Source organism: Ovis canadensis, chromosome 15 (assembly GCF_042477335.2).
Source record: "Ovis canadensis isolate MfBH-ARS-UI-01 breed Bighorn chromosome 15, ARS-UI_OviCan_v2, whole genome shotgun sequence".
In the NCBI taxonomy this organism is placed as follows: domain Eukaryota; kingdom Metazoa; phylum Chordata; class Mammalia; order Artiodactyla; family Bovidae; genus Ovis; species Ovis canadensis.
The window spans coordinates 68,936,300-68,957,261 of NC_091259.1; the positions used below are offsets into that span (position 1 = coordinate 68,936,300).

At 36.7% G+C, this 20,962-nt stretch overlaps 1 protein-coding gene across 2 annotated transcripts in view; it reads right to left on the bottom strand.

Annotated features, from left to right (window-relative positions):
• Positions 1–20,962, bottom strand: part of DCDC1 (doublecortin domain containing 1) — a 482,101-nt gene that overhangs the window by 202,797 nt on the left and 258,342 nt on the right. The window contains exons 15-16 of one of the 2 annotated variants that reach the window (XM_069554647.1): positions 12,381–12,497; positions 9,586–9,704 (exon numbers count right to left, since the gene is read on the bottom strand). In XM_069554647.1, coding sequence (XP_069410748.1) covers positions 9,586–9,704; positions 12,381–12,497 — 236 coding nt within the window. The remainder of the gene's footprint in view (positions 1–9,585; positions 9,705–12,380; positions 12,498–20,962) is intronic. The other variant, XM_069554648.1, reaches the window with a different exon arrangement.

Sequence of the window (20,962 nt, forward strand, 5' to 3'; positions counted from 1 at the left end):
ATCCCTGGGTCAGGAAGATCCCCTGGAGAAGGAAATGGCAATCCACTCCAGTACTACTGCCTGGAAAATCCCATAGACAGAGGAGCCTGGTAGGCTACAGTCCATGGGGTCGCAAAGAGTCGGACATGACTGAGCGACTTCACTATATTATCTTCTATATAGATACATTATAATTTATTTATCTGTTCACCTATGGATGGACATTTTGGTTGTTTCCAGTTTTTACTTTTGGCTTTAGAAATAAAGCTGCTATAAACATTTATGTACAAGTCTTCATAAGGACTTTCATATTCCTTGAATAACCGAGGAGAGGCTGGGCAACAAACTACAGGTGTGTATATACCTACCTGTATATAAATATAAATACACACACATATGTGTGTGTTTGTGTGTACATATATGTATGTACTTGTTGTTGTTCAGTTGCTAAGTCATGTCTGACTCTTTGTGACCCCGTGGACTTCAGCATACCAGGGGACAGGCCTCCCTGTCCCTCACCATCTCCTGGAGTTTGCCCAAGTTCACGTTCGTTGAATCAGTGATGCCATCCTACCATCTCATCCTCTGCCACCCTCTTCTCCTTTTGCCTTCAATCTTTCCCAGCATCAGGGTCTTTTCCAATGCTCAGCTCAGTATTGGAGCTTCAGCTTTAACATCAGTCCTTTCAGCGAGTATTCAGGGTTAATTTCCTTTAGGATTGATTGGTTTGATCTCCTTGCTGTCCTAGGGACTCACAAGAATTTTCTCTAGCACCACAGTTTGAAAGCATCAATTGTTTGGTGCTCAACCTTCTTTATGGTCCAACTCTCACATCCATACATGACTGCTGGAAAGACCACAGCTTTGAATATACAGACCCTGGTCAGCAAAGTGATGTCTCTGCTTTTTAATACGCTGTCTACGTTTGTCATAGCTTTTCTTCCAAGAAGCAATGTCTTCTAATTTTATGGCTGCAGTCATCATCTGCAGTGATTTTGCAAATATATATATATATGTGTATATTTTAGGAAAGTATCAATTATTTTCCAAAGTTTTGAAGCATTTATATTTCTACCAACTATGTAAAACCATGTACCAACTATGAGGGTTCCAGTTGTTCCATATTTTCACCAGCATTCAATATGGTCACATTTTAAACACTGGACCTTTACTACATATGTGGTGTTACTTAATTTTAGTTGTATTTTATATTCCCCTAATATTTAGCATCAAGGCTGTATATTGTCACCCTGCTTATTTAACTTATAATATGGAGAGCACATCATGAGGAATGCTGGACTGGGTGAAGCACAAACTGGAATCAAGATTGCCAGGAAAAATATCAATAACCTCAGATATGCAGATGACACCACCCTTATGGCAGAAAGCGAAGAAGAAATCTTGATGAAAGCAAAAGAGGAGAGTGAAAAAACTGCCTTAAAACTCAACATTCAGAAAACTAAGATCATGACATCTGGTCCCATCAATTCATGGCAAATAGATGGGGAAACAGAGAAAACAGTGACAGACTTTATTTTGGGCGGGCTCCAAAATCACTGTAGATGGTGACTGCAGTCATGAAATTAGAAGACTTTTCTCCTTGGAAGAAAAATTAATACCAACTAAATGGCATATTATAAAGCAGAGACATTACTTTGCCAACAAAGGTCCATCTAGTAAAAGCTACTGTTTTTCCAGTGGTCATGTATGGATGTGAAACTTGGACCATAAAGAAAGCTGAGCACCGAAGGACTGATGCTTTTGAACTGTGGTGTTGGAGGAGACTCTTGAGAGAACCTTGGACTGCAAGGAGGTCCAACCAGTTCATCCTAAAGGAAATCAGTCCTGAATATTCATAGGAAGGACTGATGCTGAACCTGAAACTCCAAAACTTTGGCCACCTGATGCAAAGTACTGACTCACTGGAAAAGACCCTGATGGTGGGAATGACTGAAGGCAGGAGGAAAAGGGGATGACAGAGGATGAGATGGTTAGATGGCATCACCGACTCAATGGACATGAGTTTGAGTAAACTCCCAGAGTTGGTGATGGACAAGGAGGCCTGGCATGGAGTCAGACACGACTGAGCAACTGAACTGAACTGACTGAATGATTCGCGTCTTTTCATATGCCAACTGTATATCTCCCTTGTTACAGTATTTGTCCAAATAATTTACCTGCCCATTTTTTCTTGTGTGTATTTTGCAAATATCTATTATTTGAAGATACTTCTCCTGTGTGTCACTTGTCTTGTCATTCTCTTAACAATGCCTTTCAAAAAGCAGAAAGCCTTAATTTTAATGAAGGCCAATTTATCAATTTATATTTTTGTGGATCATGTTTTTGACATCATATGTAAGAAAGTTTGGCTAATACAAGATCATAAATATTTACTCCTTTGCTTTTGTCTAAAATATTCAATTTTGGTTTTTACATTTAAGTCTATAATCCATTTTGAGCTACCTACTGTTTATTGTATTACATACGAACGAGTTTTTTTATATATTGATATCCAATTGTTCCATCACCATTCGTCAAAAAAAAGAAAATCCTTTTTCCACTGAATTTCTCTTGCAATTTCGTCAAAAGTCAATTGACCATATATGTGTGGATCTATTTCTGGATGTTCTGTCCTGTTCTATTGATCCAGTTGTCTACTTTGGTGCCAATAACATGCCGTTTTTCATTACTGCTATTTTGTTTTTTATTACTTTTAATTTACAGTAAGTCTTGAGATCAGGTAATTTTGTTCTTTTTAAAGTTATTTTGCCTATTCTAGATCTTTTGCAATTCTATATGGATTTTAAAATTACCTCGATAGCTTTTATAAACGAAACTTTCTGGGATTTCTATTGAGACTGCATTAAATCTACAGGTCAATCTGAGGAGAATGGGCATCATAACCAGACAGAGTCTTTCAATCCATGGATACAGTATATCCCTGCATCTATCCCTCAGCAATGTTTTGTAGCTTTCAGTACACAAGTCTTGTACATATTTTATCTGATTCATACTGAAGCATGTCATACTTTTGATGTTACTATAACAGGCATTTTAAAATTTTAGCTTCTAAAGTTCCTTCTTGTTAGTGTACAGGAATATAAATAATATATATATATGTATACATATATATATTGTTTATATATGTGTATACATATATATATAGATAGATCTCAAGCTCTCAAACTTGCTAAACTCATTTATTAGTTGTAGAAGTTGTTTGCAGTTTTCATAGAATTTTCTACATAGATAATCATACCATTTGAAATTAAAGTCAGAAGAGATGGGAATACCAGACCACTGACCTGCCTCTTGAGAAACCTATATGCAGGTCAGGAAGCAACAGTTAGAACTGGACATGAAACAACAGACTGGTTCCAAATAGGAAAAGGAGTACGTCAAGGCTGTATATTGTCACCCTGCTTATTTAACTTTTATGCAGAATACATCATGAGAAACGCTGGGTTGGAGGAAGCACAAGCTAGAATCAAGACTGCCGGGAGAAATATCAAAAGCCTCAGATATGCAGATGACACCACCCGTATGGCAGAAAGTGAAGAAGAACTGAAGAGCTTCTTGATGAAAGTGAAAGAAGAGTGTGAAAAAGTTGGCTTAAAGCTCAACATTCAGAAAACTAAGATCATGGCATCCAGTCCTATCACTTCATGGGAAATAGATGGGGAAACAGTGGAAACAGTGTCAGACTTTATTTTTCTGGGCTCCAAAATCACTGCAGATGGTGACTGCAGCCATGAAATTAAGACACTTGCTCCTTGGATGGAAAGTTATGACCAACCTAGACAGCATATTAAAAAGCAGAGACATTACTTTGCCAACAAAGATACATCTAATCAAGGCTATGGTTTTTCCAGTGGTCATGTATGGATGTGAGTTGGACTATAAAGAAAGCCGAGCACCAAATAATTGATGCTTTTGAACTGTGGTGTTGGAGAACACTCTGGCGAGTCTCTTGGACTGCAAGGAGATCCAACCAGTCCATCCTAAAGGAGATTAGTCATGGGTGTTCATTGGAGGGACTGATGCTGAAGCTGAAACTCCAATACTTTGGCCACCTGATGCAGAGAGCTGACTCATTTGAAAAGACCCTGATGCTGGGAAAGATTGAGGGCAGGAGGAGACGGGGATGACAGAGGATGAGGTGGTTGGATGGTATCACCAACACAATGGACATGGGTTTGAGTGGACTCCAGGAGCTGGTGATGGAAAGCGAGGCCTGGTGTGCTGTGATTCATGGGGTCGCAAAGAGTTGGACATGACTGAGTGACTGAATTGAACTGAACTTGCTTCTTCAATTCATATCTGCTGCTGCTAAGTCACTTCAGTCGTGTCCGACTCTGTGCGACCCCATAGATGGCAGCCCATCAGGCTCCACCGTTCCTAGGATTCTCCAGGCAAGAAAACTGGAGAGGGTTACCATTTCCCTCTCCAATGCTTGAAAGTGAAAAGTGAAAGTGAAATCGCTTAGTCGTGTCCAACTCTTAGAGACCCCATGGACTGCAGCCCACCAGTTCCTCCATCCATGGGATTTTCCAGGCAAGAGTACTGGAGTGGGGTGCCATTGCCTTCTCCATCAATTCATATCTAGATGTCTTTTATTTCTTTTCCCTTTCTTATTATACTGGCTATTGTTTTCTATGCAATGCTGAATAGGTGAGAGTGGACAACCTTGCCTTGTTTTTGACTTTAAGAGGAAGCCCTAGTCTTTCATCATTAAATATGTCAGCTGTATGTTTTTTTTGTAGATGCCCTTTGTCATATTGACAAAGTTTCCTTCTATTCAGTTTTCTCGATAGAAAACGTTCTATTAGGAAGGGATTCTGACCTTTGTTGAAAGCTTTTCCTATATCAATTTGATGTTTGTGATTTTTTTCCTTTTCAGTCTGCCAATTGAGTGATTTACACTGATTGATTTTCAACTTCATTCTCCTGGGATAAACACTGCTTGGTCATGATATATTGTCTTTTTTATTGTATTCAACTTGTTAAAATGTTAAGAATTTTTTGTATTTATGTTCACAAGGGATATTGGTCTATGATTTTCTTCTCCTGTAATGTCTCTCTGATTTCTGCTTTCAGAATAATATTGGCCTCATAGAATTAGCTAGGAAGTATTCCCTCTCCTATTTTCTATGTAAGGAAATGGAGACTTGGCATTATTTGAAAGAATTCCCAAGTGAAGCTAATGAAATCATCTGAATCTGAGGTTCTCTTTGTGGGAAAGTTTTTAACTAAAAATTTAATTTCTTTAAGAGATCCAGGACTATTCAGCTTACCTATTTCTTCTTGAGCAGACATTGGCAATTTGTGCCCTTGAAGAAATTGGTCTTTAATCATCACCATTCCCTGGTGGCTTAGAGGGTAAAGCGTCTGCCTGCAATGCGGGAGACCCAGGTTCAATCCCTGAGTTGGGAAGATCCCCTGAAGAAGGAAATGGCAACTCACTCCAGTACTCTTGCCTGGAAAATCCCATGGACGGAGGAGCCTGGGAGGCTACAGTCCATGGGGTCACAAAGACAAAGAGTCAGACATGACTGAGTGACTTCACTTTCTTTTTTTTTGTTCAAAATATTCCATGATCTCTTTAATAACTGTGATATCACCTCTCTCATTCCTGACATTGGTAATTTGTGTCCTATTCCTTAATTTCCTAAGCAGTCTGGCTAGAGGTTTATCAGTTTCTTTGATCTTTGAATAAAAAAAAAAGCAGCTTTTGATTTTGTTGATTTTTCTTTTTCTTATTTTCTATTTCATTGATTTCTACTCTAACTTTTATTATTTTCTGTCTTCTGATTACTTTTAGTTTGATTTGCTCTTCTTACTCTAGCTTCTCAAAATGGAAGCTGAGGTCACTGATTTGCTATCTTTCTTCTTAGCTCAGTTGGTAAAGAATCTGCCTATAATGCAGGAGACCCTGGTTTGATTCCTGGGTTGGGAAGATCTGCTGGAGAAAGGAAAGGCTACCCACTCCAGTATTCTGGCCTGCAGAATTCCATGGACTATAGAGTCCGTGGGTCACAAAGAGTTGGACACAAATGAGCAACTTTCACTTTCAGTTCTTTCCTTATATAGGTATTTACATAAATTTCCACCTAAGAACTTCTTGATCAGCATCCCACAGTTTTTAATATGTGTATTTTCATTTTCATTCAGTTCAAAAATACTTGCTAATTTCCATTTTGATTTCTTATTTGGTTCTTGAGTCATTTAGAAATGTGTTACCTAAGTCCAGATACTTGAGGGTTTTCCAGAAAGCTATCTGCTATTTTTTTTTTAAGTATGGTTGCTTTACAGTGTTACATCAACTTCTGATGTACAGCAAAGTGATTCAGTTATTCATACACATATACTTTCTTTTTTATACTCTTTTCTATTATGGCTTATCACAGGATATTAAATGAAGTTCCCTGTGCTATACAGTAGGACCTTGTTGTGAAATCTACCTGATTTCTAGTATAATTCTATTATGGCCAGAGAATCTTTTTTATAATATTTAAATTCTGTTAAATGTATTGAGACTTGTTTTATAGCTAGAATATACTCCATTTGATTTAATGTACTGTTCCTTTAAATGAATATGTCTTCTGCTGTTCTTCAGTATGTTCTTCTATAAATATCAATTAGGTCAAGTTGATTGACAGTGTTGTTCCAGTCTTCTGTATCCTCACAGTTTCCTCCTCACATGTTCTATTCATTATTGAAATAGGATATTGTTTAACTTATAGGACATCCTTAACTTATCAGTCTACTTTCAGTTGATATCATCGTTGTTATTTAATTGCTAAGTCATGTTTGACTCTTTTGTGATCCATGGACTATAGCCTGCCAGGCTCCTCTGTCCATGGGATTTCCCAGGCAAGAATTTTGCAGTGGGTTGCCATTTCTTTTTCCAGAGGATCTTCCTGACCCAGAGATTGAACCTGCATCTCCTGCATTGCAGGTGGATTGTTACTGCTGAGCCACCAGATATCATACCACTTGACAAATACAGTATGAGAATCTTTCTTCCATTTCTCCTATTGGTATTTGTACTGTTAACTTCACATATTTTGCATCTACATGTTTTTCTCTCCATAATATATTACAATTTTTTGCTTTAAACAAAAAATTATATTTTAAAGAGACTTAAGAAATGAGATCTTTATATTGTCTATGTGGTTATTATTCCCAGTGCTCTTCATTTTCATCTGATACCAATATTCTTCAGCTTGAAAGAATTCTTTAAACAATGTTTGTTCTCTAGGTCTGCTTTTGATAAATTCTTTCAGTTTCTGACTAATATCTGAATTTTTTTATTTTGCCTTAATATTTAAAAGATATTAATATTTTCATTGGGAAATGATTTCTACATTGATAGGTTGGTTTTTTGTTCTTTAAGCTTTTAAAAATATTCTTCCACTTTCTTCTCACCCTTATTGTTACCAACAAGAAATCTGCTGTCATTCTTATCTTTATTCCTTTTGTACGTAATAAATATGCCTTTCCTGTGTACTCTTAAGATTTTTCTCTTTATCACTAATTTTAAAGAATCTGATTATGATTTTTCTTGGTTTCTTTTCTTAGTGTTTCTTATGCTTAAAATCTGTTGAACTTCTTGGATGTGTGGTTGTAGTTTTCACAAAATTTTGAAATTTTTTGTCCTATATTTTTAGAAGACATCATTTTTTCCCAATATTTCTCTGTTCCCTGCTCTTCCCTTCAGAGACTCTGATTATTCTGAGATTAGGCCATCTGAAGCTTTTCACAACCATGAAATCAGGTAGATTTCATGTTTCTTCGATCCATATTTTTTCCTCTCTGGTTTTCACTATGAATAGTTTCTTTTGGTATCTAAGTTCACTAAAATTTTCTTCCACAATGTCTAATCTGCTATTAGACAAATTCAGCATATTTTTCAAGTCATACATTGAAGTCTTCATATCTAAAAATTTGATTTGAGTCTTTTTATATGTTCTGTGTCTCTATTAACATGTTCAATCTTTCCTCTAGCTACCTGAATATATGGAATACAATGATAACAACTGTTTTAATGACCTGTGTATTAATTCTATAATCTGTATCATTTCTAGGTCAGTTACAATTGACTGATTCTTCTCTTTATTATAACCCTGGACTAAGTGAGCTGAAGCATCTCTGGCTCCATGTCCCATGGTTTGCACTTGTTATTATTGCAACTTGATGCTTTGTGAGTTTCCAGTTTATAGCATTGATTCTGCCCCAGAAAACTTGTTAGCTACTCCATGTATAGCACCACATCAGCCTGGGACTTGCTTTGGGTTTGTTTGCTCCTCCTTGGGAACTATGTGTTTAGGACTCTACCCACACTGGCCAGTTTGTGTGATAGCAAGCTACTGTCCCGCTCTTCCTTCTGCTTGAGTGTTTCAATTAATGTACCCTACTCATTCTCTGAGTTATCTACTACCACACTTGGTACCCATTGGCAATTGTATGATTGGATTTTGACCTACAGACTATATAGTTTTGTGGCTAAGAGTGAGTTATAGATTACAGTTGCTTGACTTTGCATTCCTCCCCAGTCACTTAGATAAGACCTTGAGTAAGTGATTAAACTCTATATTTCAATCTCCCACCTGTAAGGATAGTAATGCCACCTACCTTATCAAGTGTTGTTAAGTTTAAATGTAAAACTACAGTATAAATGAATTAAAATAGTGTCTGGCTCAGAATTTTTGTTGTTGTTGTTGTTAGAGTAAGTAAGTGTTGTTGGAGTAAATGTTACAGCTAGGATTTATACCTCGAAATCTGACTCTGTAGATCATGTTTTTAAACCACTATGTAATATTCTAAGGCCTGTTGGACAGTATGCTTTGCATGTTAGAGAAAATTTCCCTTCTATATTTGTGGCTGAGCCAAACTTTCTCTGGTGCCTAAATGCCCTAGTTCTTGCTTTAGCCCTAAGCACATCCTAATTGTCTATCTATCCAGAGTAGTTGGCTAATAGCTTTCTAAGTCTTGAAATACAATAGGACTTGTTTTTATCAACACTAGGTAAAAGCAAAAGACAAATGAAATAGAAAACAGATTTAGGAAGCAATATTTCCAAGTGGTTGGAGATAAATCATCTTTCTTCCTTATTGCTAATTTTTCCTTCTAAATCTATTTTTAATTTTATCCTCTAAGTCAGAAAAAACAAACAAGAATGACACTTTTGGAGCCTTACTAGCCAGAATGTTTTTCTCTCCTTGATCTTTCCTTCATTGTTCAATATTTCATATTCAGAAGATGGAGAAAAGGTTAGGAATACACATAACACATTAAATTCTTAAATTAATAACCAAAATGGATACAAACAAATGAGTTCCAATAATTACAGAGTAAAGCAGCAGCTTGTCTACAACAGATGTATACTGAAGGCAACTTTTCAGTTTTAAAACATATCTAAGACACACTCTAATTAAATGGCATATGTTTTCAAGCTTATTTTAGAAAAATTAATATTGATATTTTGAACACAAATTTAAAACATAATGAATATTCCATCTAAGCCAGAAAGCATGATCATTTGACTGCTCAGGAATCTTCAAATTAACATTTCTTTTTTTCAGGTACATAGCTCATAAACATTACCTTTTTTGTAGGATTAATTTGTATCCTTGTAGTGATGTTCCGTCAGTAGCCTTGACTCTGATTGGATGACCAATAGCTAGACAGCTTTGAGTTATTGCTTGGCTCAGGATCATTCCAGTCTTCCAATGAATAGAGAAGGGGGAGAAAGGTCTAAATAAGTTAAAAGAACCAGAAAATCCAACAATGTGTCACAAATAGTGAGGTCATTATGCCTGGATAAACTCGGATATTAACAGTTGCCGAAAGTGAAACACTACCCACAACTTAGCAGTCAGTGAGCCCTGCTAGGAATCAGTGATCTTCTGTTGGACAAGGGTGGCATTTTACAGTTCATCGCAAAATAAAACAGACCTTGATATCTTCATTTGTCCTTTTTTTCTGTGCATATTTCACAGTGTAGTGATTTGGGGTCCATTACGTGTCACTTGTTATAGTTATAACTACAGAGCTTACTAGAAATATGTATGCACAGAAAAAAATAAATAAATAAAGGCAGTGAACTGAAAAGACTGAAACAAATCCTTAACCTCTGGTACCAATTTAAAGTTTTATTCTGGGTCTAAGTACCATGGGTTAAACATTTTAAGGTGGTTTATGAACTACTTTCATTTTAAATGTTACGATTTTCTGATAAGGAAGTTGATTGAGAATATTGCTTGAATGAGCATTTAACAATTTTCTTACTTAGTAAATCGACACAACATTTTAAATAAGTGACAACCACTGAGGAATTTATTTACACATATTGAGGATTTATGGCATGGAAACTTCTCTGTTTTAACAGGTAAACTAATTTATTTTGGAAAAAAAAAAGGATAGAACTTTAAATCTTAGAAGATTTTCAAAATTGCTTTCCTTTTAACATGTGACTTTTATTTCTCATGGTTTTGTTGTGTGAGAAAAAACTACACAATGACTTAGGGGAAAGAGTATTTTTGTAAATTTGTGTTCTAATTAGCACTGAATGGAATCCTCATTTGAACATGTTTGTCTATAGAGAAAGGGAACTCCTTGGGGTGAGGAAAAAGAATCACCACTTATTAAGCACTTTCTGTATACCAGATAGTATGCTTCAACTTCGAACATATTTTCTCAATCACCATAGCCACTATGCAAGACAAATGGGACTCACTTCATTTTATATATAAGAAAATTGTGGTTCAGTGCAGCTAAGTAACTTTCCCAAGATCACAGAAATGATTCTAATTCTGAGCTAACTCCAAAACTCATATTCTTTGCAGCAAGTGTTTAAATTCTTTCAGGAAAATTTTTAGATAAGTACAAGATTTTTGATATCATGAAGTTCTAGAAAGAGACGGCACAGAATTAGAGAATATGAGATCTGGAAAAATAATCTTCCATATCAACTGGTCCAACTCCATTACCAAAAGACTAAGGCCCAGATATGGTATGTGACTTATTTGAGGTCACACTGGTATTCAGTGGTCATGCTAAAACTAAAATATTTCCATCAATGCTCATACATAGAGAAGTGTTTTATATTGAAATGCAGTAAAATGGCATAAGTTTTGAAGTTAGAGAGACCAAGAATCTTTCCTCTGTCACCTACTAGCCTGAGTTTTTCAGCTGTATAATGAAAATTTGCATAATTTGTATGAGATTAAATGAGATAATAAATGTGTATACAATGTTTAACATATTTTTAACAAAATGGCAATATTATTTCTAAATCAGAAATAAAATACAACATGTTAATAAAAAGGACTAGTAGTTAAGACAGTCTCCAGGTTGGAAGCAGATTTAAGAAATATCTAATCTCATTCTGCCTTTGTCAATGAAGTGGATAATATTTTTTAGTATCTTTGTGTCTCAATTACTCTAATTTTTGGTTTTAGCTCTCTGAAAAGCAAAATTAATAGTTAAGAGTAATTCAAAATTTCATTTGACAAAATAATTTCAATCTCTCCTATCCCTTAAACTAAGTAGCAACATACTGGCCTGAGTGACTCTGCACTCACTGAAAGTGAAGTCGCTCAGTCGTGTCTGACTCTTTGCGACTCCATGGACTGTAGCCCACAAGGCTCCTCAGTCCATGGAATTCTCCAGGCAAGAGTACTGAAGTGGATTGCCATTTCCTTCTCCATGGAAGTGCTAGGAAGAAGCAAAAATAGTCTACAAGGAGGAGACAAAGGGAGGCAGTAGAAGGGTAGAAACAAGCTGCATCATCTCTTTCCAGTCATAAATATTTGGTGGCAATCGTAAAATGTATTTCAATAGTAAAAGGGAAGGGGAGAGCAATTATATATTCTCAACTTAAATCTGATTCAATAATGTAAGAATAAAGTTTAAAAAAATAATGCCAAGACATAGGTTTTGTGTTAAGCATTGTTCACATTTTATACTCAGGGATTTCTTTTAAAACTAAGAGTTTTAAAACTAAAACTAAAACTGGAGTATGGTCTTACTCTATCACTATATCGTACTGATTCACCAGGCTCTGTGAACCTCAACAATAAAGACTAAGGAGTGGAAGCAACTGATATTCAGACAAATCTCATGAAAATGGTGAGCCTGAGGACTATAGCAAAACTCTATGCTAGTTTAAATAACATTCTGGAGTACTAACTAATCAGCCCATCTAAAAGTGAGTTGAATGTTCATGTCAGCGTCCTCTGCACTAGACAAACTAAGAGGAGATCACAGATGCACATGAGTCAACAACTGCAGTGCTTTCAGTTGCAAGCTTATATGAGGGAGAGTGTTAGGAAATGGAGCAACAAAGTGAGCCAGTGAGCCCAGGAAGTGACTCAGAGAGAGCAGACATTCGTGGATACCTTTGTGATCAGCCAAAGGGTCAATGGCACTATCTGGCTCCCATTGTTCTCTTTACTGCTTGAGAAACTGCGCTTTACAATGGAAACAGAGGCATGAAGGACAATAGCGGGGTCCACCTATACCATGAAAAGAAACAAGTTTTTAACTTACAGTCTAAAAGTCAAACTTCCTCAGCATAGTTACCCAAAATAGATTAATCTTGAACATGTTTCTCTTTGAGAAGGTCTCTTTTGAAACAGTAGTGCCCAATCCCAATTACTCAATTAAATTAATATTTGTTGAATACCAGCTCTGATACAGAAGGCCCTGGACTGTGTGATATGGACTATTATAAAGCATTTTCCTGCCTTAAATAAATTTACATGCATAGAGGCAATAACATACACACATGGGCATACATGTACACACATGCACAATTTCATGTTAAGCTCCATTTGGATGATTAAATACTGCTATAGGATGCAAAGGATGGTAGTCTCATTTCTACAGGAGCAACAAAAAGTGAAACATCTTGAAAGAGGTAACATCTGGACCAGGTCTTGAAGGATGCAAGCAGTTCGACAAGAATAATGAAGGAAAAAAGGCATTCCAAATAAAAGCAATTAGTATAATCAATATATCTTAGGATTTAACGGAAGACTCAGAAGTTAACTTTGGTCAGACTTAGAAGGGGTCAAGTGTAATGCTATGGAACTAGATGTCAGTGGGGTTTTCTAGGAGGAGTGACTGTATAACAGAAGATTTTACAAAGGTTGATCTGGCAAATGCAAACATAATGGATTGCATAAGGAGAGATCAAAGGCAGGGAGAAGAGTCGAGAGTTTGTATAACTTCATAAGAATTAAGGGATAGAACCAGCACTAGTGATAAAGAACCCGCCTGCCAATCCAGGAGACGTAAGGGATGTGGGTTAGATCCCTGGCTTGGGAAGATCCCTGCAGAAGGATATGGCAACCCACTCCGGTATTTTTGCCTAGAGAATCCCATGGACATGGAAGCCTGGTGGGCTACAGTCCATGGTGTCGAAAAGAGACAAACATGACGGAAGAGATTAGCGTGTTGAGATTTCAGTGATTGTTGCCAGAATGGAAGAGAGGGGGTCAACTGGGGAGATACTGCCTCTGTGTCCCATGTGTTTATAAGATGACACCTTCTAACATTTCTCACTTAGACTTGATCATCAGTTTAAATGAACAGTCATTCATGTCATCTGTCAGGATTCTACTTCATATCTGTTGCTGCTGTTGTTCCCTCACTCAGTCCCATTCGTCTCTGTGTGACCCCACAGACTGCAACTCGCCAGGTTTTCCTGTCTTTCACCATCTCCTGGAGCTTGCTCAAACTCATGTCCATTGAGTCAGTGATGCCATGCAACCATCTCGTCCTCTGTCGTCCCCTTCTCCTCCTGCCTTCAATCTTTCCCAGCATCAGGGTCTTTTCCAATGAGTCAGTTCATTGCATCAAGTGGCCAAAGTACTGGAGCTTCAGCTTCAGCATTAGCCCATTCAATGAATATTCAGGACTGATTTTCTTTAGGATTGACTGGTCTGATCTCCTTGCAGTCCAAAAAACTCTCAGGAGTCTTCTCCAACACCACAGTTCATAAGCATCAATTCTTTGGTGCTCAGTCTTATTTATGGTCCAACTCTCACATCCATACACGACTACTGGAAAAACCATAGCTTTGATTATATGCACCTTTGTCAGCAAAGTAATGTCTCTGGTTTTTACTAGGCTGTCTAGGTTAGTCATAGCTTTTCTTCCAAGGAGCATCTTTTAATTTCATGGCTGCAGTCACCATCTGCAGTGATTTTGGAGCCCAAGAAAATAAAGTTTGTTTCCCCATCTATTTGCTATGAAGTAATGGGACCAGAGGCCATGATCTTAGTTTTTTGAATGTTGAGTTTTGAATCAGCTTTTTCATTCTCCTCTTTCACTTTCAGTTAGAGGCTCTTTATTTCCTCTTTACTTTCTGCCATAAGGGTGGTGTCATCTGCATATCTGAGCTTATTGATGTTTTTCCCAGCAATCTTAATTCCAGTTTGTGCTTCATCCAGTCCAGCATTTCACATGACGTACTCTGCATATAAGTTAGATAAGAAGGGTGACAATATACAGCCTTGACGTACTCTTTTACCAATTTTGAACCAGTCCATTGTTCCATGTTCCATATCTTGTTCTAACTGTTGCTTATTGACCTGCATACAGATTTCTCAGGAGGCAGATAAGGCGATCTGGTACTCCCAACTCTAAGAATTTCCCACAGTTTGTTGTGATCCACACAGTCAAATGCTTTAGCGTAGTCAGTGAAGCAGAAGTAGATGTTTTTCTGGTATTCTCTTACTTTTTCTATGATCCAGTGGATGTTGGCAATTTGATCTCTGGTTCCTCTGCCTTTTATAAAACCAGCTTGAACATCTGGAAGTTCTTGGTTCATGTACTGTTGAAGCATAGCTTGGAGAATATTGAGCATTACTTTGCTAGCGTGTGAGATGAGTGCAATTGTGCGGTAGTTTGAGCATTCTTTGACATTGCCTTTCTTTGGGATTGGAATGAAAACTGACCTTTTCCAGTCCTGTGGCCACTGCTGAGTTTTCCAAAATTTCTTGTGCATTGAATGCATCATCTTCTAGGATTTGAAATAGCCCAATTGGAATTCCATCACCTCCACTAGCTTTGTTTGTAGTGATTCCTAAGGCCCACTTGACTTTGGACTCCAGGATGTCTGGCTCTAGGTGAGTAATCACACCATCGTGGTTATCTGGGTCATGAAGATCTTTTTTGTATAGTTCTTCTGTGTATTCTTGCCACCTCTTCTTAATATCTTCTGCTTCTGTTAGGTCCATACCATTTCTGTCCTTTATTGTGCCCATCTTTGCATGAAATGTTCCCTTGGTATCTCTATTTTCTTGAAGAGATCTCTAGTCTTTTCCATTCTATTGTTTTCCTCTATTTCTTTGCATTGTTCACTTAGGAAGGCTTTCTTATCTCTTCTTTCTATTCTTTGGGTTTCTGCATCAGATGGGTATATCTTTCCTTTTCTCCTTTGCCTTTTCTCATTCTTCGTATTTAATAAACTTTACCTCCTACCTTATATAATCACTTTCCCTGAAAAAGCATGCTAACTTTAAGTACTAATATTTATTTGTATGGGATTATGATAATATATCAACTTATGCTTTAAACTTAGTAAATAATATTGCTTCAGTAACAATTTAAATAATTTTCTAATATTAAAATGTCTATTCTAACTCTTTGCTAACACTAGATTTTGAGTAGCAAATGATTTTTTAAAAAACAAAAGTTAAATGATAATTTAAAAGGTGATGTTTTACAAGTGTGAACAGGCAATAACAAAAGGGTATAGCTAATACATTTGATAATTATTCTATGATGGACAAAAATGTCATATGACTCATATACATGAAAATAAAAATTTAAAAATACAGTAACCCCACCACATAAGCATGTTTGACTTAGAGTTCTTTGATAATTTATTCCCCAGTTAGCCAGTACTGACTGGATTCTAGATGGGAGTTTCTCACAGTTTCTGAACAATGATAAACTATATTCTACTAATCCATTCCCCACAGGACTCAGCATTTAAAGTAGCACTCTTAGTCAACTTCCTAACTCCAAGTTGCCATCACACTCAGAACTCTCCTCTGCAACTGGGAAGAAGATTGTTTTGACTGGAATTAGTCAGACAGAAGAACCGTACTGCCAACTGCTTCTTTGTATAGCACCTGCTGCCAGTGCCTAAATTCTTGTTATCTGCACAACAGGGTTTAATCTTTTAACAGTTGGCTTATTGGTGAAGAGCGAAGGGGTCTTTTGTGTCTGTCTTGGGTTGGCACCCAGTATTAACACCATGCTGTTCTCTAAGAGATATTTTGCTGGACGGTTCCCAAGTGATTCTACATAGGCAAGACAGAGCCAGGCCCACTAACTCAGCTTCATTTAATGTTATTTTTTTAAAAAAGTCCTGCCAAGTCGGGGTTCTAATACACTTAAAATTGACAATGGCCATTAAATTCTCTTCATGATATCACCTACTTTTTTCTTTTTAATTTAATCTGATAGCTTAGCTTTAGATGAAATGTTTAGGAAGGTGGGGGAGATAAATTTTGAAATTCAGAAAAGTTCTCTGACAACCTACAACATAATAGGCCATATGTGTCTCTATATGTGAGTGTGTGTGTGAGTGTGTACGTGTGCACACGTGCATGCATGAGCATGTGTATGATAGCATTTATGTTGACATAGGTCTTCAAATATATACCATAACGTCTAATTAGAAAACCTTTTAAAGTCTTGTTGAGAATCAAAAGAAAAAAAAGAAATTTTCTTTTATTCTTTTGAATACCTACATACATAGCTTCCTTTAAGTGACCATTATGATTTTGCTTTTCTGAATAAACTGTGGTGATACAGATGATGCCAGTGATAAAAAATGAGGCATATATGTACTGGGCCAGTTAAAATTTCTTGTTTAATTTTCTTTCCCCAAACTACCAATGAAAGTGGAGTAGACGTCAAAATTCCTGTGCAATTTCAAAATAATAAGGTCTCTTCCTGCAGATCTACTGAGGAACAAATGTAAGATGATGAAATTTTTTTGTGAAAAAAGGAGCTCATAGGCCACAACCTTCCTTCTAAAAATATTTTTACTTTAGATAGAATTTTATAAGATTTTTCCTTTTGATAGTAATTTTAGGACCAAGCTGGGGGCGGGGGGGGGGGGGGTGCCGCTCAGATGGTAAAGAATCTGCCTACAATGCAGGAGACCTGGGTTTGATCCCTGGATTGGGAAGATCCCCTGGAGGAGGAAACGGCAACCCACTCCACTCCTTACCAGGACAATCGCATGGACAGAAAATCCCAGCAGGCTACAGTCCAAGGAATTGCAAAGGAATTGGACATGACTGAGTGACTAACACTTTAACATTAAATAATTTACTATACAAATTAAAATCATATCTACAAGAAATGCTCTAAAATCTCTTTCCTCATCCCCTTAATATTCATGCTTATTGTTTTCATTCTCTAAATCTATAAGCTGATCTATCCACCTACCTCTAAGACCAAGAACTAGAAAAACTGAAAAGCAGAAAATATTAGTGAGCACATGATTATGCTGTGGTGCTGGAGAAGACTCTTGAGAGTCCCTTGGACTGCAAGGAGATTAAACCAGTCAATCTTAAAGGAAATCAGTCTTGACTATACACTGGAAGGACTGATGCTGAAGCTGAAGCTCTAGTACTTTGGCCACCTGATGTGAAGAGCCGACTCATTTGAAAAGACCCTGCTGCTGGGAAAGATTGAGGGCGGGAGGAGAAGGGAGTGACAGAGGATGAGATGGTTGGATAGCATCATCAACTCAAACTCCAGGAGATAGTAAAAGACAGGGAAGCCTGGCTTGTTGCAGTCCATGGGGTTGTAAAGAGTTGGACATGACTGAGCAATTGGACAACAACAACATAATTATGCAACTGAACAACCAAAATATCTAGTATTTAGGTGTGCAGTCCTCAATAGATTCCAGCTATAGGTCTAAAAATAAGGAAGGGATTTGGAATTTCATTTAAAGCCTAGTATCTCATTCTAAGGGCAGTAAATTCAAAATTGAGATTAAAAATTTCATTTTCTCCAGTATAAATTATCTGAGAAAATATTACTTCTTGATGACTTGCTCTCCAAAGAAATAGGACAGTAAAGAATTGTCTGCCTTTTCCTAGCCTCTTTTTTGACATATAGAATAATATATTCTTCTAGCATCCATGATTGTTGAATTTATAAGTAAACTTATAACAAACATGCCATAATTCTAAAATCATAACTTGGTGTTCTGCTTACTGTTTCTATACTAGTAATTGTTTCTAATGTTCTGCTGATGTCTGATCATACCAAAAGGCTAGGATCAAAATCAGTTTCCTTGTCTTTTTGACAAAATATAAGACCTGCCAAATGCTGGAGTGTATTTTTCTGCTATGTTTTCCCATAAATAAGCTATTCTTCTCATGAATATTTTTTTATTAACTACCATGAAGTTTGTATCTCATCCATTTCATGGAAACATATAAGTGTATTGCCCTTAAACTAGTGCCATCAAAAAGTGTTGCCAACTTAAGCAACAATAGAACTGTTGAAAGATGTTTTCACCTGAATTCTCCATGTGTAGTAGATTCCAAATCTTTTTTTGAAATGGATAAAAGAGCAACAGGTTGTAATTGTCAGGGTTATATCTGCCTTCCACATTACTAATAGGGATTACATGTTCCAAATTTTTCTCTGTAGGAAAGGTTTTACTTGTCAATACGAGATTTAAAAGAACAGTTGGGGTTGGGCACTGATACCTCTATCTCAAGCCAATTTGAAAACGTATGCAGCAAGAATATCGGCTTTTGCTTCCCTCCTCTCTATCCCTGTTGTAATCCTCTTAGTGTTCTCCTTTACTGCGATGAGCATCAAGATTCTACAATAAAATGCCCTCTAGATACCCATGACCTCTGCTTGAATCTCTCTTAAAAGTGCTCCTTTTCAAGTTATTAAATAGCTATTTCCAACGCACTGATCACCTCTGTATATAACTGGAGACATTTTTCTGAAAGGATTTCCAAGGTTTCACAGCTAAGGGGAAACTTTCTTTGAAAGTGTCTCTTTACTATCCAGTTTATCACTATTTTGACTGAGCTGAAATTTTATTCAAAACCAATTTCTTCTAAAAATACAGTAGTCTACAAACTTGTAAGATGAGGTCTTTTCTCACTCTCACTAAATCATTAGAACAAATTAATAGTGATAAAATAACTGTTGGTTTTTATTCTCTCATTTTTCAATATTACAAAATATAGTTTTCTTTCAAAGTTCTACTTGGGCTTAAAATCAAAGAGAGAGGCCTTTCTGGTTCTTTTCCTCTGACAATTCCTCTTCACTATCCTTTTTTTCCCCCTTAGGTTTGACCTCGTTTCTATTGAATGAGTTAATTAACTAGAGAATTCAGTTCCACTCAGCTAACTCTGAGCACCTAGATACTATAGCAGAGACAATAATGATCAGAATGCTCTTTGCTTCTAATAATTTCTAATCTGCAAGGCAGGGGTAGGGGGATAAGATAAAGATCTCCCAAGATATCTTCCTAACACAGGATCAAATCACATCTGTCTCTGCTTGAGTGTTTCCAATGGCTCTGTGTTTTCTACAGAACAACATCCACTTGAATTAAGATCCTTTATGATATGCTACCAACAATTTCAGTGGAATCTACCATTCTGTTCTACTCTAATGTGAGCTAAAATATGCCCAAACTTGGAACAATGATTGACTTCAAATCATCAAAAAATGTTGCAAGAGGAACAGAACAGAGTCAATGTCATTATAAAGGGTACAGAATGGATGCAACAGGGGTATCAAGGTCAGAAACATATCTGGTTTGGGGGTGGGGTTGCAGTAAAGAAAGATTTTATGAAGCAGGCACAGATAAGGTAAGGCTAGAATGATGAGCAGGGTTTCAATAAGCATTTATTGAATGCCAACTATATGCCAATACCATGCTAAGATATGGCATAATGGTGACAGAGAAGGTGGGGGGTGGTGACAAAGAAAGAAAGGTTGAATTCCAGGCAGAGGGATTCATGTGGGCATAATAACGGAAATCATGGACTCAGAAAACAACAAATGAACAATTTAGCTTGGCTAACACACAAAGAACATATTTGAGAATAGTGAGCCTTGAAAGAGATTATGGCTAAATTTAAAACATCATTCATGAAAACGTAATGTGCAACTGCTCTGTATCTAAGACTTTGTTCCAGCACTCATGAACACAAAGATGAGTAAGACATAAAATCTGTGTCCAGAGAATTATCAGTTTAGTGAAAGAGAAAGACACAAAAGCAAGTGCCTTTACCAAAACATAAACTCTAAGAACAATTTCCAAAGAGTTCTGGGGTCACAAAATAACTTGAAGTTAAATTTCTCTGGAGGATCCGAGAAGGCTTCATAGACAAAGAAGAAATTGAAGAAAGCCTTAAAAAGTTAAGAATAGTAATGGCAGGATGGTAACCTAGCAAACACATGGAATGGCACAAGTAAACCAAAGCATAAATCATGTATGGGACTCCATTTACTAGCTCCGACGGAAGGGTCAGGGTACACAAAGATCAAGAAACGGAGAGGATTGAAAAGACAAGTTGAGAGTGGGGGAAGACTGGAGATGAATCATGGAGATCAATGAAGGCCAGATGATGATATGGATAGGCACATAAGTTTTTGAGCACGAAAATAAAGCCACAGCAAAAAAAAAAAAAAAAGCTAAAAAAGAATGCTAACAGGATCAGAGAATTATGGCAAATAAACCTTAATGTCACTGAATATAAAATACAAAATGCATTAAATCCTGGTGCACCATTCAACTTACATTTATTTTCTAAATTTGCTCAGAAACAGGACTAGAAATAATTGTTTATTTTACTCTAGCTTTACAATTATACAACTTAGCTTCACATATACCTTGAAACAACTAATGTTTTTGGTATAAATTTTGACATAAAAGACTGAATGAGCAACATGGAGAAATTGA